Genomic DNA, 18,381 nt, shown 5'->3' on the forward strand with positions numbered 1-18,381 from the left:
GACCTAAACCCAAACCAAACCCACTGCAATTGGGTTGATTGACGCATCGTGACCCCATACCACAGAGGAGAACTGCTCCCAGGGGCTACTCCAGCTATGAATCTGTACACGAGAGAGAACCTCACTCGTTCTCCCATGGAGCCGCTGGTAGAGTCGAACTGCTGACCCTGCAGTTAGCAGCCTGGTGCATAACCCACTATGCCAGCAGTTCTCAACCTGTGGGTCTCGACCCCTTTTTTTGGAGGGGGGGTGTCGAACGACCCTTTCACAGGGGTCACCCGATTCATAACAGTAGCAAAATGATAGTGATGAAGTAGCAACAAAAATAATTTCATGGTTGGGGGGGACACCACCACATGAGGAACTGCATGAAAGGGGTGCGGCATTAAGAAGGTTGGGAAGCACTGCACTATGCTGTGCTCTAGGAGGCTGGAAGCAGAGCTGCTAACCTTGCATGAGCTTTTGCAGTCGACTGTAGTGTGCGGCCATGCCCTCAGGTCTTGATGGCTCAGAGAAGTTAAGGGAGTTATCTGGATACAGACTTGGACCATCTGATCCGATGCCTCCCCTCTTTGCTCCGCTACCAGGTGTCTCCAAATAGCCACCAGCAGCCAGATTTCTGGCTGATTCCAACTGGGTGAAATCCTTAGAGGTGCACCTTGTCATCGTCGTCATTGTTAGGTGCCCACTGAGTCCGTTCTGACTCATGATGCCCTGTGAACAGTAAAAGGAAACTCCGGCGGGTCTTGTTCTATCATCACAAGTCTTCCTGTGTCTGAGCCCTCGTTGCAGCCACTGTGTCAATCCAGTTGGAGTCGGGAGGGTCACTCCACCTCCCAGGCTTTGCCTATTTACTGTCTCTTTGGAGCCTTTGTGGTATGAGGAAGGCAGAGAAAGGGATTGGCGGTCTGGGCCCCTGACTGGTGACGGCACTTTGCTTTCTCTTCTCGCCACTTAGAATCTCTGCGGAAGGTGTGGACATCGTTTTGGATTGCCTCTGTGGGGACAACACCGGAAAAGGACTCAGCCTTCTCAAGCCGCTGGGGACCTACATTTTATACGGTGAGTGCTCCGGAGAAGCGGTGCCATGGCCCGTGGTTGGGCCGATGGCAAGTGTGCCTGCAGATGAAACCCCTAAACAATGACACGCGAAGGAAAGGATGGTGGGTGCAGGGGTCTGTGGTTTGGTTTCACATTCTCTATAATGTTGTTGCTAGTTGTTTTTTAGTATAAAAGATAGTGTCTTCCAATCCCCATGAAGACAGTTGATGTCAAAAGAGATGTCGCCAATATGTGCAGAACTACTGAGGGACTTGGCCCATAGCCTGGGATACTGTGGGAAAACATGAATGACATCACAGGAAGTGCAGAAAATGAGGGCGTGAGAAGCTCCCGCTAGAACAGAGACTAAGATGTCAGGGTCTACAGAAGGTGCAGTTGAACCAACACACTCTCCTTCTCGAAATGCCCTGTGCGTCCCAGTCTACACAGAAACCCTGAGCGGATGAAGCAGATACCTGACCCTACATGCTTCTCCTGCTCCTTCGTGCCCTGGGGTCTAGGGAAGGGGGCCAGGCCATGACCTCCAGCTGGGGGCGGGCTTTCTCTGACATACTGGACTTCAGAGACACCCCTCTCTCTTCTTCTTCTTCCACGGGCATGTGTGATGGATGGGATTGTGTCCACCAAACACACGTGCTGTCAATCCGGACCCCTACCCTTGGGAAAGTGATCCATTTGGGAAGAAGGTTTGCTTTGGTTGGATGGTGACGCCTTCTCAGTCTTATGCACAACCACTCTGAGTTCTACAAAGCCAGATTCAGCCAGAAGCAGGAAGCACAACTGGGGAAGGGTGGATCCGGTGTGGAGATCATCAAGGGCCCCGAGGAGAGGGGTTGGAAGAGACCAGGATTGTCCCTCGGAGCGCACAGAGAAAGTCTTCCCCCGGAGCCGGTGTCTTGAATTTAGATTTCTCGCCCGAAACCCCAAGAAAGCATGTTTGTGTTTGCTAACGCCACCCACATCTGCTATTCCTGTTACAGCAGCTCGAAGGAGCCAAGGCAGCTTGCAAACTAATTTGGATACTAGTTCACAAACACAAAAAGGCTTATCTGTGACTAAATGTCATATTCCAAAGCCAAATGATAATGAGGTCAACCAGTCTCTGAGCTTCAGGGCACCACTGCCCTTTTATAAATAGAATAAAAAATCGACCCTTTGTTCTAGACCAGCAGTTTTCAACCTGTGGGTTGCGACCCCTTTGGGGGTTGAACGACCGTTTCACAGGGGTCGCTTGATTCATAACAGTAGCAAACTGGCAATTATGAAGTAGCAACGAAAATAATTTTATGGTTGGGGGGGGGTCACCACAACACGAGGAACTGTATGAAAGGGTCACGGCATGAGGAGGGGTGTGGAATAGAGTCGACGGCTATGAGATTTTCAATTGGGACCACGTACTCGAGAATCCGCACAGATAGATTGATGATGATGATGACTATTTGAATCACTGATACGACAAACGATGAGAGACAGGCTAAGTCTCTAGGGCTATTGACTCTGGCTAACAGATGAGTAAGTGCAGATGCATGGGTTATTCATCCTTAATTTATTATCTATCAGAAATTCTAATTTTGTTCCAGTTTCAGGGTGCCATTTTGGTGGAATTAAACTGGATTGGCTTAAAGGTGTCTAATTCATTCTATCGATTGCTTGGTTACAAGTGATGAAAGCCTGGTACTGAGATTTCTCAGCCGTCATCCCATGAAAGCAGAAGTCCTGCTTTATCAGCTACCTGCTAACGTACCTGCGCCGGCTAGTTAAGCTGAGCAGATAGCCTTTGGATTTTCCATTAAGTGACAGCACTCTGAGAAGGAATTTTCTCCCAAATATTTGGGGACTAGGCAGGAAGCCTGCTGAAAAGGCATCACTGCGACATCAAAATATTACCCCCAAAGAGCTTTCTTGTGTCCCCAAAGATAACATCAAGGAATCAGCTCTGCCCACTGGGCCTTCTTAGAGAATCTTTCCCCACTCTGCCTCCCAGCTGCCTTCTGAATAGTGATACTTTCCATCTACGGATCCCAATTTCCAACTGTGTTAGTCTTGGTTGACTAGAGAAACAAATTCATAGACACTCATGTGGATAAGAGAGAGCTTCATCTAAAAGAGTAATTGTATATTAAGAAAACAGCCCAGTCCAAATCAAGTCTATAAGTCTGAGATAAGCCCATATGTTCGATACCAATCTATAAAAATTCCTCTTCAGACTCAAGCAACATATTGCAATGATGGAGAATGCAGGAAGATCACAGGCCAGTGGATGGAAAGTCTTGTGGATCCAGTTGTAGTAGAAGTAGATCAGGGCTGGTATGGGTCTCTACATGGATCATCCAGCTTCAGAGCGCTGGCTTTATCAGCATAGCTCCATGTGGCTTGTCAACAGGATGTCTCACAGGGAGAGTTGTGTGTCCCACCTCCAGCAAGCTATCTCCTGCACACCTCCAAATGAGGTCGTCTAGCTGCAACCTGATTCCCCCGCCCCCTTGCAAGTTGACAGGAGGTTATGTAACTGTCACACCAATACCATCTGTTTCAAGTAGCTTGAACCTTTCTGCTGAGACATCTTTGGAGTCCTGGTGTTGTTGTGGGTTGTGCGTTGGGTGCCTAGCCACAGGGTCAGCCGTTCAAAGCCCCTATCTGATCCGTGGGAGAAAGCTAAGACTTTCTACTTCCGTAAAGAGTTGAAGTCTTGGAAACCCAGGAGGACTGTTGTACTCTGGCCTGTAGGGTCACTAAGAGTTGAAATCAACTCCATGATAGTGCATTTGGGTTTTGTTTGTTCATTTGTTGGGACATCTCTGGGTGTCACAAATGGTGGGACACTAGATGACTGACCAGAAGGATTAGTGCTTGGAACCCATCTAGAGGTGCCTCCAAAGACAGGCCTGCCAATCTGCTTCTGAAAACACCAGCTTTGGAAACCTTGGGGAGCAGTTCTACTCTGCACACACTGACAGTGACAACAAACTCAACAACCCACTCATGACATCCTGGTGTCCGTGAAGATGAGTCACTGGTCACACCATGTCCTTGGCTTCTAAACTTGTCTTCACTTTTACTTACCTGCTTCTGAATTCTTCTCTTTTTTTTTTCCATCCAACTCCACATGGGGCCAGCCCTGCCTTGTCCTATAGGGTCACTGTGAGTTGACTCGATGGTAGTGAGATTTTCAGTTGGGCCCACGTCATTGGGAATCTGCACAGATGGATTGATGATGACTCTATCAGACTCAGTGATAAGAGAACTATGAGAGACAGGGAAAGGATGTAAGGATACTGACTCTGGATAACCCATGAGTAAGTAAACTCAACCCCTTCCCCACATAAGAGCCAGCCCCAGCTTCCAAAATCCTAGTCCAGGCCAGAGCCTGAGAACGGAACTCAAGTAGGCTCACACTGGATTCCTCAGGGATCAGAAACAGAACCCGAAAGACATTCAGCAGCTCATCATTTGGTTAACGCGTTGCTCGAACCACTGACGATCCTTTTACCGCGTGCCCTGTTTCCTACAGTGGTGAGCTACTCGCCTTGAGAAGCATTTCTCTCTCTTGGCTCTCTTGACGCCTAACTGAAAGAGTCCAGTGGGCCCACCCTTGGTTGCCCTCAGTTTGCCGAGGCTGGATTCAATGCCCCTTCAAGCTCGTGCCAGGGATGGACCCTACAACCGCCACGCCGCCTCGGGTAACAAGAGATGTTGGTTTCTGTTGGCAATTGCTTTGATCTGGGAATCTTCCATTGGCAGGTTCGTCCAATATGGTGACCGGCGAGACCAAGAGCTTCTTTAGCTTTGCGAAATCGGTAAGTATTGGTGCTGGCCGTCAAATGAGACGTGAGCGCTTCCTGCACAGATTCATAGACCTTGTTGTGTTTGTCCGTCGTCTGCATCATGCGTTTGTCACGGAGCTTCCATCCTGCCTTTCTCCATGAGAAGTGGGCAGAAAGAACCGTGACCGACAGCCCGTGGAGTGGCAGTGAAGTGCAGCAGGATGACTGGCATAGTGGATTTCGTAATCGTGGGTCCAAAAATGAACTGAGTGCTACTGCCTTTTAATTGCCCTTGGGGTAGGCTGATTTAAGATTTTTTATATGGCTAGGTCTCTGGGATCATTGAGATTCCATTGACTCCAGGCACCGGATGACTGTAGCACACTCCTTAGGCGATGAGTCGCAGTCAGCTGGGTGGCAGTGCATTTGGTTTGAATTTGAGCAGGTTGTGTTTGGACAGGTTGGTCACCCACAGCCTTAGAGGATCAGGACCTTAAACTGATGCTCATTTGATATGCCACTTGGCTCCCCAGGGGCCTTCTCAGATTGACAGTCTCACCTAGAGCTAGGAAACTCTGGACTCCTGGTGACCCCCTAGAGTTGGGTAGAACTTCCCTGTGGGTGTCCAAGGCTGCCAGCTGTCATCATCAATCTCATCTTTCTTGACAGTCTTAGCTTTCTCCTACAGAGCAGTGGGTGGTTTTGAACTGCTGGCCTTGCGTTTATCAGCCCAGTGTGTTAACCCACCACACCACCAGGTCTATGGCTAGAGGTAAGCTAAAGTAGACCTGGTGGCATCGTGGTTACAAAATGGGCTGCCAGCCACAAGGTCAGCCATTTGAAACCACCAGATAAAGAAGAAGCTTTCTACTTCTGTAAAGGGGGACAGTCTCAGAAACCCACAGGGGCAGTTCTACCATCTTACAGGATCCTGCTGAGTCGGAATTGACTCAGTAGCAGTGCGTGGAGTTTTCTAGCTCTCGGAGAGCATGGCAATCTGAGAAGGTCCCTGGAGGGACAAGTGTCCAGGGATGTGACTTCTCAGTCACAGATCAAGTGAACATCTGATTAACTCACTGGATCTCATCAATGAACATTTGCCAGATGCTAACACCGGCTCCCGAAAGCTTCCCCCCTCCTAACATGCCTGCATCCTGCAGTGGGAAATACCCAGCTCTTTAGGAGGTTCATATTAAAGAACTTCCCTCTGCATTCACTATCGAAGGTTCAAATTCAGAATCATCTCGGCAGCAGAAGCCCCAAGTGGGGCAGGAAAGGAGACTAAGACGGGGTGCTGCCGGGACGGAGTGTGTCCCCGTTATTCAGGCGTTGTGCCATTCACAGCTGTTTGGTTGTTTCGGCTGTAATTAACAGGATGTTGACAGCCTCCTGTGGGCCACCAAATTGGTCTCAAATTACATACGATTGTTATAAGTGTTTTCCCTTTCTCCCCTAAATGTGCAAACACAACATACAGTGTTAACAAAGTAATTGCAGCGTGTGTCCTCGCCCAGTGAAGGCATTTATGAAAACTGAGCTGCGAGGAAGGCCGAGGGTCCCCTGCCTGAGACAGCCGCTCCTGACCAGACAGCTTTGTCGCTGCAAGGAGCCCTGGTGGTGTCACGGGCTACACGTTGGGCTACTGATGGCAAGGTCAGCAGTTCCAAACCACCGCCCTCTCTGAGGGAGAAAGATGAGGCTTTCTGTTCTTGTAAAAGGTTTGGAAAGCCACAGACTCAGGTCCACTGTCTTTCTTCTAGTCCCACTGAGCCTGTGTGTCTCCTTTGTCACGTGGGCCATTCGCACTCAGACTGGGGACAATGGTGACGATTAACAGGTGAAGCGAACATTCAGAGATTGAGCCTCACTCCTGACCCAGAAAGCCTACTTGTTTCATTCAAAGCATCCCTGGTGACTTAAGGGGACAATGAAGGGAATTGACATTTCTAGAGCACTTCAGGGGGGCCTTCACACAAGAATTCCTCAGGAGGGGCCGTGGGACACAGTGAGGAAACAGAAGCACAGAGAGGTTAGGTGGTTTGCCTGAAGTCACACAGCTCATTGGAGCTCCATCCCCTGCCCCTCCCCCGGGCATTGCTGACGAGGTCTGGTTCCTTGTCACCTCCTGCCCTTTCTGCTTGCAGTGGTGGCAGGTGGAGAAGGTGAACCCCATCAAGCTGTACGAAGAGAACAAAGTCATGGCCGGCTTCTCCCTGCTGAACCTGCTCTTCAAGCAGGGCCGCGCGGGCCTCGTCCGAGCAGTGGTGGACAGGCTCGTAGGACTCTACAACCAGAAGAAGATCAAGCCTGTGGTCGACTCGCTGTGGGCTCTGGAGGAGGTAAGAATGGTGATTGCCGCGAAGCAAAGCATCTTTTTCTGACGCTCAGTATCTTAGGGGCAATCAGATACCATCTTTGACTTAGTGACTTTTCTCCATGTTTGTCTGTCTCAAACCAGGATCCTAGAGTCCTTGTCTTACAATATAGGGCTTCCCATGTAAGAAATGCTTTGTTACCTACAGTCAAGCTACATGCCTCACCATGCCCGCGTGCCGGCACCTTTTGATGTGAAATACACTATGTTCACAGGCAGCCGGTGCCTAGTTTCAAGGTCATGCCTGGTGTTGTCTTCTGAATGCCCTCAATAATGGCTCCGAGCTAACGTGATTTGTGTGTCAACTGCAGATACTGTTGAGTTCCGGCAAGACGACGTTAGCAATTGTGATGGATGTGGTTGGTCACTGTTGCCAGATTGTTGGGTTGAATGCCGGATGGCGTTTTTTCTTTTAGTGACCCGTCAAAAATTCTAGGATTAGAAAGCATTCTTTGGTCACAACAAGATGGAGAGCCCCTCGGGTAACTGGCAAGGATAGTGACGCGTGTACTCGTTGTTTTAGCTCAGGTGGACATTGCTAAGAGAAGACGGGCTCTAGAAAATTCTCCGGGATGAGGCATGGTTTGGGTATTTTGGAGGTCCGTTTAGTAGGCTCTCCAGGGGAGACTGATGAGATGTGGCCTAGGTTTTAGGAAGGGATTCTTCGAAGTCAGGGTTCTGTAACTTTGACTTCCAGGAGCCATGAGATCCTGAAATTTATTTTTAAATACTTGGGAGAAGATATCTTTTTGCATATTTCAAAAGTGAGGTACCTTGGAGTAGAAGTGCTTTGGGGCACATGTGGGGAGGGGCATTGTGGACTCCTTTAAAAAGATCACTCAAGCCTAGATTCTGTGGATTAGAAAGTGGCTGGCCACCTGGTAATGAAGTTAGTGGGACTTGCCGCAAGTGAACTAAGTGGGTGAAATCTGACGGCTTCTCTATGCACAGAGAGCACCCCTCAAAGCCTATGGGACGGGTCGCGGTGGAATCAAGTGGGACCAGCCCAGGAGGGTAGATACACTAATCCTCTCGGGTACTGCATTTTGTACATGGTCTTTAGAAACCCAACTACCAGCCAACCTTGTTTCTTATTATAAAAGTATGCCTTTCTCATCATCGGAAATTCATAAATTAACCCAAAGCATAATGAGAAAGCCAGCGAAGAGTTCACTTCCCAGGGGTGGGTAACATCATTAACCTTTCCATCTGCTTCCTTTCGCTCATTGTTCCATTGCAAATGCTCGCCGTGATTCAATTTCTGACTAAACCAAATCAGCCCGTCGTACGTGCCTCCTGTTGTGTAAATTTCCAAGATGATTGGCTATCATTATAATTTCCCTAGGAACGTTGCTAATTGAACATGTCAGATGTCCATCTGATACTCAGCATGCTATCCCAGTGGACGGGGGAGGGCTGATCGCACCGTTGTTGGGTTCTCAGTGGTCAGAGAAGAGAGAATGTAGGGATAGTCAAGGCCAGGGCTATGGGATTCACCTTGTCTTTGTGCAATGAAGGGGATGTAGCATTAAATTAAGGGCCCAATGGAGCCAGCAAATCTGGGTATACTTAAAACAATTGCTGAGATCCAAGGGTTGGGGTGGGGTTGGGGGAGGTCTCCGTTAGCCCCAGTGAGTCCCTGAAGTAAGAGGACATTCTGCCGTGGTAATGGTGATGGAGTCACTAAATAGTTACTGAGTAGCCACTAGACAGCTATGGAAAATTCCATGGTGAAGAACGGCCCAGATGGCTCGTGCTCATGGCGCTTATACTCAGGCTGAGGAGGAGCCGGAAAGACTGGAGTGCGGGAAACGGCAGGGGAGTGTGAGGAGTGCACGGACGCATGGGGCTGTGTTCTGGTGACAAAGTAGGAGGGCGTGTTTACAGAGAGCAGCGTTTCAGGATGTGTAGCTTACGATTGCTCCTGGTGTGTTTCAGGTATTTCCTTCTTAGTCTTCTCACACGGAAGGGTCCTTTTTAGGGTTTCTTATTTCCAGTCACCCCCTCGTGAGACTCATAGCACAGATACGTCTCTGTCTTTGTAGGGGTGCGATGTATGTGTAACTGCTCTATACGTAAAACAGAGTAAGATGATTTTCACTCCCAAGAGGCCTATTGCACTCCGCTGGCGATTCTCTCTCTCTCTCTCTCTCTCTCTCTGAAACCAGCCCCTCTGCCTTCGATTCCGTTGGCACTCATGGGCACTCCGTGGGTATCAGAATAGAGCTGTGCTCCTCAGTGGGGGGCGGTCAGTAGCTGTTTTTTCGGAAGTCGCTCCCCGGATTGTTCTTCCACAGTGCTTTCGGGTAGATGCAAACCACCCACCTTTTGGGCAGCTGAGCACAGGAACAACGTATGCCACCCAGGGATCTCCTCCCCGGTCCCCAGTTTGAGGTTCACCATTGTATTGATCGCTGGCAGACTTGTTTGAAAGTCTTGTCTCTTTCCCACCAGAGTGGACACATGAGGAAAGCCTTTGATGACATTCTTCAAGCCCCCCTCCCCAACCTGACACAGAAGAGGGACACAAAACGATTCAGAACCTGAGTGGATAAATGATTCCACTGACATGCAGAGGTGTACTATGTTTCCTGATAAATACTCAGACTCCCTGCCATTGTCGATTCCAACTCATGCCGACCCTGTAGGATAGGGTAGACCTGCCCCCTTTGGGTTTCGGAGACTGTAACTCCTTATGGGAGTAAGGAGCCCTATCTTTCACCCAAGGAGTGACTGGTGGTTCTGAGCTACCGTCCTTGTGGTTAGAAGCCCAAAACATAACCACTATGCCCCCAGGGAAAATCAATGCACGAACAAACTGTACCCCCCCAAAAAAAGATATTATTACTTTGCGTTAGAATTGCTCTGTGGAGCAATGGAAACTGCTGACGTGTCCCAGATAATTCTTGATGGTGGAAGCCATCCTGTGTGTTGTAGGATGCTCAGCAGCACCTTTGACCTCTCCCCCTTACAAGCCAGTCATACTTCCTTTGTCCTAGTTGTGGCAACCACATGGCCATGTCTCCTAGGGGGAAGGAGAGGCAGATCTCCCCGAGCTGAGACCATAGAATGAGATCTCCCTGAGCCACACAAAAGAATGATAGTGCCCATGGCAGGCTCGCCCTCCACTGAGAGAAGCAGACGGTGGCTGCCTGTTTGCCAACTAAAGCTTCCGTAGCCACTCATCAGCAACACCCACCAACTTGCTGAGCGCTCTCTTCTGCTGCAATATTTACAGACGTCTGTTTGTGCTGCTGTTGGGCCAGCCTCAGCTCTTTATCAAAAGCCCACGCAGCTCTGCTGGCTTTGACGAAAGCAGGCTTATTCCTTGTGAACCTCAGAAAGAAGACGACACTGATCCCCCGCTCCTCTTTGGTAAATGCTATACAAATTACTTTTCTGGCCAATTCTATAACCTCATCGACGGAATATAAAGTCCTTAGAAATGAAAAGAAAAATGTCCTGGACCCTCAGTGCCCTCAAACTAGATTTAATAAGGCCGGGGGCTGGTTTCTTTGTACTCATCTGTCTCTGACGGTGTCGTTCATGTAATCCCTGAGGCCGAGTGGGTATGATGCAGCCTGGGTATGCCTGTAGATGCTAGAAGTGCGGCCGTGCAGTATGATTGACAGTGCACCTCTCGGTGGTGGGTTGGATGTAACTGTGGTTATTTGTCATTGAGTTGGCTCTGACTCATGGTGACCTTGGGCATGTAAGAGGATGAAACATCATCTAGTCCTGCGTCATTTCTGACGTCAGTGAGATGTTTGCATCCACAGCATCTCCTGACACCCTCGTATTGGATAGTGTTCTGTTGTGATCTGTAAAGGTTTGCCTTGGTCGAGTTTGGAAGCACATAAGGCTTACAAGATATGAAATGTTTTATTACTTAGTGGGAAACCACATGTGGCACCAGGCCCATGGACCATGAATTCTCCTCGATGGGCCACTGCATCATGATGGATGTGTAAGATGCCCTGTGGTTCAAAGAGAAAGCATGCCCGGAGCCTGCTCCCTGCACGCTCTCATGCATAGATCATTGACAATATTGGTACAATAGCAAATGAAGGTGAAGGAACCACATGGTGCCAGGGTATCAGAAAGAATAGTGCCTCAGGTCTTAAATGCTTGTCTTCATGTTAGCAGCCATCTAAGGGAGACATCAACTAAGTCCACCTGGAAGAAGTCTGCCAAATGGTGTGATCCAAGGATTGTAAATTATAAAATCCGACTCCAAAAGAGGGAATGGTATCAGAGCTTAGATTGTAAATGCCCACCTTGCAAAAGGCTATGGATGACAATCGGAAGCCGAAACCCCTCTTCGACCATCATTGAGGGAGGTGAATAGCGATGCGGTCAAACAGCATGGTCAAGTTGGTCATGGCTGATGTCATGAGGTTAAAATGTAACACCATGTCATTTGAATCTTCCCTCGGAGGTTGTTTCCATTTTTAATATTTTCTGCTTCCTTTTGATTGAGGTTTCTCTATGGTTTTTCTAGTTGTTGTGGTGGTTTTTGTTGTTGTTTGCTTGCTTCCTGTTTGTGCTTTGTATGGTTTTCTGCATCCAACATCAGGATAGTTAGATCTGTAGAGACAGTGACTGGACTGATCCTTGCCTAGGGGCCTGGCAGGGGAGGATGGGGGGAACGGGGAGCTGACAGCGATGAGTGCAAGCAAATGTTCTGACACGGATGGTGGTGATAATGGCACAATTCTTCTTAGCAGGAATGAACAAATAAATTGTACAAAAACCTATTAAAAAAACTTTACAGGAACTCCCATGGCACTAACAATGAAGTTCAAATCTCTTTCAAAAGAAATAACAGAGAAAGCATGTCTTTCAAGGCCACTTCTGTCCCAGTCTAGAAGTTGGGCTGAAGCCTGCCTACCACCTGTGGTGCTAGTGAAGTTTGAAATAACTGGTGGTGTAATTAGTGACACCACCACCCCACCCCAAAATGATGTGATCATTTTGGGGGGAAGAGTCTCTGTAGATATATTCTAAGTCAGGACCTTGAGATGAGATCACAGTGGATTAGGGTAGGCCCTAAGTCTAATGAGAGTATCCTCATGAGAGGCAGAAAAAGACAAAGATAGAGAGAACAAGGCGATATGAAGATGGAAGGATGCCTCCAGGAGCCAGGAAATGCCAAGGATCACTGGGAGCCACCAGCAGCTTGGACTTGACATAGAATGGATCCTCCTTCAGGGTTTCCAGAAGCCTGCCAACACCTGGGTCTGACTTCTAGCCTCTTCATTTATAAACGAACAAATGACTTTAAGTCATGGTGGTGATAATTTTTACAAACGTCCCGGAAATGGATACACTCTGTAAATAATTGGTGAATGCATTCCAACTGGGAAGGGATGACACCAATATTTGTTGCCCTGGAAACAGTGACCAACCAAACACCTACTATAGTCTGGTACCATTTTAGGATGTAAAACTCTGTGGATGGGATTAGCAAGCACAGCCCCTATCCTGGAGTTCATGACTTCGATGCTGAGACAAGAATAAAACCTAGGAATCAAAGGCTGTTCAGGGTTCACCCATGGGACATGGGTTTCAAGTGCCGTGGACATTTGGGAAGAGAGAGAGAATGGTGCACATTAGAATGAATATTCAGAGATGGTTTCGAGAATGGCGTGGCTTGATTGAGACCAGAAGGACAAAAGTGATCATCTGGACCATGTTGGGGTTTTTAAGAAGTGTCACACACGGGAAGTACCGGAAGTAGGTGAGTGTGGGGTACGGGGAGTGGAGATCAAGGTGTGAGCTGACAAAAGCAGGAGCTGCTAGCCGAAAGAAATCAAATGATGGATTGCTGCGCGCAAAGCTGCTCCCCCAAACTTCTCTGTGGAAGAGCAGAGGCCTCCTTTTGAGGGCTGCGGTGTGCCTGGCCTGAGCCGTGGTATTTTCACTCGTGGCCTGTGCACGTGAACACTGGACAATGAATGAGGAAGACCACGGAGCGATCGGCGCATTTGGATCGCCACATTGGAGAATGTTGACTATACCATGGACTTCCAGCAGCCCGAACACATCTGTCTTGAAAGATAACTTGCAGCATGTTCCTTAGGTGCAAAGATGGCGAGACGTGGTCTCTCATACTTTGCATACTTTACCAGCAGAGACCAGTCCCTGGAAAAAGAGATCGTGCTTGGCAAAAGTAGTAGGGTCAGCAAAAAAGAGCGGATAATCTTCAACCAGATGACCGTCACAATGAGCTCTGGCGTAATAACAGTAGTGAGGAAGGCTCAGGTCTGGGCAGTGTTTCATGGTGCGATGCTTGGGGTCGCCACGAGTGGTAGCCGACACCACGGCCCGCAGGCCAACAACCGGCCGAGAGCGCTTGCGGTTGGCTCGGTCAGTGGGGTCAGATCATGGAGGTTTTCGCTGCCCTGCAGAGGAGGGACTGGGTTCTGCTTAAGGGGATTGTTAGTCGAGAGGCTGGCTTAAGAAATATGGAAGCTTCAGTCTCTGAAATTACCTGCTGCCCAACTGAGGCCCAACAAAAATGCTAGAAAGATGCATGCCGGGGTGATGGAGCTGTGGCCTCTGGTGAAAAGTGCCTTCCCCCATCTGCCATGCAGTATTTAGAAGAAGGCTGCCAGGAGAGCCTGGCCATTTTGAAAATCTGTGATGGAAAGGCGTCATCGGCAGTACGTTACAACCTGATTTACAGAGTCCTCTGTCTGCCCCATCCACATGGCAGCTAACAGCCATATGGGGCGGCTTAAATTTTGATGCTTTAGAATGAGGTAAAATTAAAATGTAAGTGCCTCACTTGCAGAAGCCACGTTTCAAGGGCTCGTTAGCGGGGCCTGCCTAGCGGCTCCTGTGTCTGGCAGCGCATATACAGAACAATATGCCGTCGAGGCCAGAAGTTCTCCAGGAGCTGGAAACCAGATGATGCCATCGATCGGTTTGAAGGTAGGAGGGAAACATGGTCTCCCCAGAAATCTGGCATGATTATCTTTTAGATAATTAAGCAAAGGATGCCCATCCCGTGGTTCTCTTTTCCTTGGCCACAGAGACGTTCACTGCCCAAATTTTAAGGAAGTGTCCCTAATGCCTTATAATGTCTCACCTGCATTCTCATCTGGTCAGCAATGATGGTCTAATGATGCTTGCCATCACAAACTCTGTACAGAGGTGTTGTTAGGTGCCATTGAGTCAGTTCCCCACACACATTCTTCCAGCGTGTGTTCTCTGCAGCTCAAATACTCCGGCACCAGCATGTCCCCATATCCTGCTGTGTACCCGCCCCCACCCTGCCCAGAGCTACAGACTGACCAAACGAATTGAGGCCCACTCTGGCTCAGCATCTTCATCTGGGTGGTTGAATAAAAGCCCCCAAAGTTGCCACATCCCCATTCCCGAGCCTGACCTGAAGACATTCCGGATCCTGACACAGGGAGACCATCCTGGGTTATTCTGGTGGGCCCACTGTAATCACAAGACTCCGCCCAGGAGGAGGCAGGAGGAGCCAGGTGAGAGCAGAGGATGTGAAGATGGAAGCAGGAGGAGGAAGGCCATGAGCCAAGGAATGTGGCCTTGAGAAGGTGGAGAAGGCAGGGAACGCCTTGCCCCCAGGCCGTCAGAGCCTCTGCAGCCCTGTGAGCATCTTCAGTGGAGCCGGGAGGCCCTTGTCAGGTCTGATGTCATCAATAGAGAACACCTGTGTGATATTTGGAGCCGCTAAGCTTGTGATCACTTGTTACCGCCGCCATTGGGAACGGACCCATCATCCATTCAACAAAAGTGCCTACTGACTGCGTTCCAAGCAAGCACCAGGTGGGCTTTGAAACTCACCTGGCAGTGAGAAGCCCAGGCTCTGCCCTTAGGAGCAGTTAGCATGGTAGACATGGAACTGCCCATGCCAGAGCGGGGAGGAAGAGAAGTGGGTGTATGGGTGGGCTAGGCAGGAGCCGTGGCCTGGGTGAAGGCCTGGAAGCTGGAGGAGCTGAGCAAGGGCTGGTGGGGGCTACAAGGCCGACCTTGGGAATGTTAGGTTTCTGGAATGGTTTACCTTGGTTCTTGCTTCGCCATGCTGAAAGAACTCAAGTGGCAGAAGCACGTTTGTAATCCAGGTGACTTCGATGAGGAAAAGGGAAGTCTCAGGTATTCACAGGAAACCCCAGGGGCCAAGAGCAGGAAATCCCAAAAGAGCACCCTGAGAGAGAGGCCTGAGAGGGAGCTCGGACCCCAAGACCCGCCCGGGCGATGCGCGTGTGCCCCACTCTCTGACTCGTAAGAGCGCACCAAAGCAAGAGAGTAAACGAGGCATACAAGAGAAGTCAAAAATGCTTGGCCTTCCTGTGGCAGACTCTTATCTCCTCTGGCTGGGGAGGTGCAGTTGAAGGTATTGGCTGACCTCACTGAGTTTAAGCACACCTGGGTGATGTCATGTGGCCGGGACTGCTCAGTTCACCCAACTGGGCCTAGGGGTCTTGTGTCTGAGCATGCTCAGTTTGGATCTTTCCTTGAGTCTGATTTATGTGCCTGATTTCTTTCCAAACCCTTTGTTGTGGCCCTATGCAGGCATCTGGGGAGACAATCCCTCTTAGTCCCTGTTCTGGCTACTTCGCAGGAGGAAGGGAGTGGAGACAGGGCAGGCAGAAACCCCCAGCTCTGTTCCTCATACACTCCAGCCTCATTGGTACTATGAGTTGACTCTGTGTCCCCCATATATGTGCTGGAATTCTTAGCTTTTTACCTATGGAGGTACACCATACCTCAGGTGTATGAACTTAGCTGCTGTCTGAAGGGTTGGCGATTCTAGTCCCTCCCGAGAGTGCCTCAGAAGAAAGGCCTGGCAGTCCACATCTGAAAAATCGGCCTTTGAAAACCCTAGACCGACACACGCGGGGTTGCCATGAGTCAAGGTCATCTCATCGCAACTTGTCTTTGGTATCTTGCGATTATGACATGAGGTTCGCAGGGTGGGTTCTGAATCTAATCACTTCTGAGAAATAAAAGGAACAGATGAGACACTAAGATACGCACACGAGGAGGAAGCTTGGCCACGCACCCAGGAGCACCTGGAACTGCCTACAAGGGAGGAATTGACGATGGCATTGGAGAGGCCATGATGTGGGCAGTCAGATTCCAGAAAACAGTGACAGAGCCCATGTTGGCTCTTTAAAGCCACCTCTTGGCCTACTGGCCGTCCTTCCCTTCCAGTCCTGTGAGTCTCTGTGGCCTCTCTGCCTTGGTTGGTGTTGTCTCCCTAAGTGGTCCCCTTCTCTCCTCCCTGTGTCCCTCCAGCGGCTCATTTTCCTGGGCCTCATTTTTCTCACCCATAAAATGAGAATAATGGATCCTCGTTCCGGGACTGTTGTGAGAGTCGAGGAGAAAGGTCTAAACGGGAAACCGTGCTATGAATTGTCACTGGCTGAAGAGGCAGCATGCAGAGCCCGGGGTTAGAAGGATACTCTTCGCAGTCGGCTCCAGGGACAGCTGGGACTCCCTGGGAAAGTTTCCCCACTTCTTTTCTCTGCTGCACTTTCTTTATCTGTAAGATGGGATGATGATCCTGGTGGAAGGGCAGTGCCCCAGGGATTCAGGAGGCACACCCTGACTCTCAGAATGAGCTTGATGGAAGTTGGCCTCTTGGAGGCCCTGGTGCAGACATCTAACATGCACAGCTGCTAAGCAGACGGTTGGTGGTTAGAACTCGCCTGAGGTTCATCTACTTCCAAAAAATCAGCCATTGAAGACCCTCTGGTGCAGAGTCTTGGAGCAAAGCACCCATGGGACTGTCAGGAGTGGAAGTCAACCTGATGGCCGCTGTTGGTTAGAGTTGTGGTTTCATCTTTGTGATTGTTACATAATCGGGTGTCAATTTGAGGGGATTACGAGTGAAGGGGTGGAGTCTGGCCTGTCAGTCAAGATATAACCAATGAGGTCTCTGTGTGGGCATGGCCTTCCCCTGAGGATTCTGAGAAGTTCTGTATTTTCCTCCCTGGAGGCGGGAGACGCTTCTCTCTCTTGACTCACTCCCTTGGAGACGCCCTACTGACAAGACACATGGCGCTACACCCTGGGAGCTGGAGAAGTCACATGGACCTACCCTGATGCAACCAGACTTCTAGAGCGGGAGAAGCCACAAGGAGACCCCTGCTGGCGCTGGGGTGCTTCCAACACCACTGGATCCACAAGACTTCCAAGCCACTGACCTGTGATCCTCCTGCATTCAGCATCATTGCGTGCATTTCATGAGTCTGAAGAGGACGTTATAGATTGGTATCGGACATATGGGCTAATATTGAACTTATGGACTTGATCTGGACTGGGCTGGGACGTTTTCTCAATATTCATTGCTCTTGTATATAAACCTCTTTCCTACACACATATGAGCAGTGTCTCTGTGAATTTGTTTCTCTGGTCTACCAGGACTAACACAATCTTCTTGGAAAGAGAGGCGGTGGCCTCGTCTTCCTTTTATCTCACAGTTGGGTGCTGGCTCCCTCCCTCTTGCCACCCCCAGGCTGGGAGCAGGCTGACTCCGCTGAAGCTTTCTTCCTTGCCAATGGGGTTTGTGGGGGCTGCTCTGTGGAACAGAAGCTCTTTAGCGGCACACACCAGAAACACATGCTTGCTGTTTGGCTTCCCAGCCCACCAGCCATCCCACCTCGGATTACTCACCTCCCGGCTCATTTGGGGAGGTGCTGCCAGCCAAGTACCAGGTTCCAGTTAGTCATTTAATAAGCTGTAAATGAGCAACAGCCTGTGGGATTCTGGACAAAACAACCAAGTAACACTCGCAGCCAAAATAAGAGGGTCGCCGAGTGCCAGGCATGTCACTGGCATCGCCCCATCTGCTCAGAGCAGTCCTTTGAGGAAGGACCTGCTACCGTGTTAATAGCTGGGCTGGCTCCCTCCTGAAGCCACGCAGGTAGCTAGCTAACTGCCCAATGAACACCTCTAGGAAGGAACTGGCTTTGTCCTGAGCCATTCACCCTGACCCTCCACCTCCCCGGGTGGAGGCAGCCTGGTTTTGTGGAGAAGACCCTGGAGCATTTATTCCTGACATCTGTGAATGCATCTTTTAAGGAGCCCTGGTGGCACCATGGTTATGTGTCACGCTGCTAACCACAGGGTCAGCACTTCAAAACCACCAGCCTCTCCAAGGGAGAAAGTTGAGGCTTTCTAATTCCATAAAGAGTTAATAGT

The 18,381-nt window shown here is 49.7% G+C and overlaps 1 protein-coding gene across 1 annotated transcript in view; it reads left to right on the plus strand.

The window, feature by feature from the left end:
• Positions 1 to 18,381, plus strand: part of VAT1L (vesicle amine transport 1 like) — a 140,917-nt gene that overhangs the window by 69,167 nt on the left and 53,369 nt on the right. The window contains exons 5-7 of the mRNA XM_075536585.1: positions 959 to 1,062; positions 4,804 to 4,859; positions 6,971 to 7,165. Coding sequence (XP_075392700.1) covers positions 959 to 1,062; positions 4,804 to 4,859; positions 6,971 to 7,165 — 355 coding nt within the window. The remainder of the gene's footprint in view (positions 1 to 958; positions 1,063 to 4,803; positions 4,860 to 6,970; positions 7,166 to 18,381) is intronic.

The sequence above is a fragment of the Tenrec ecaudatus genome, chromosome 18, assembly GCF_050624435.1.
Source record: "Tenrec ecaudatus isolate mTenEca1 chromosome 18, mTenEca1.hap1, whole genome shotgun sequence".
Lineage (NCBI taxonomy): Eukaryota > Metazoa > Chordata > Mammalia > Afrosoricida > Tenrecidae > Tenrec > Tenrec ecaudatus.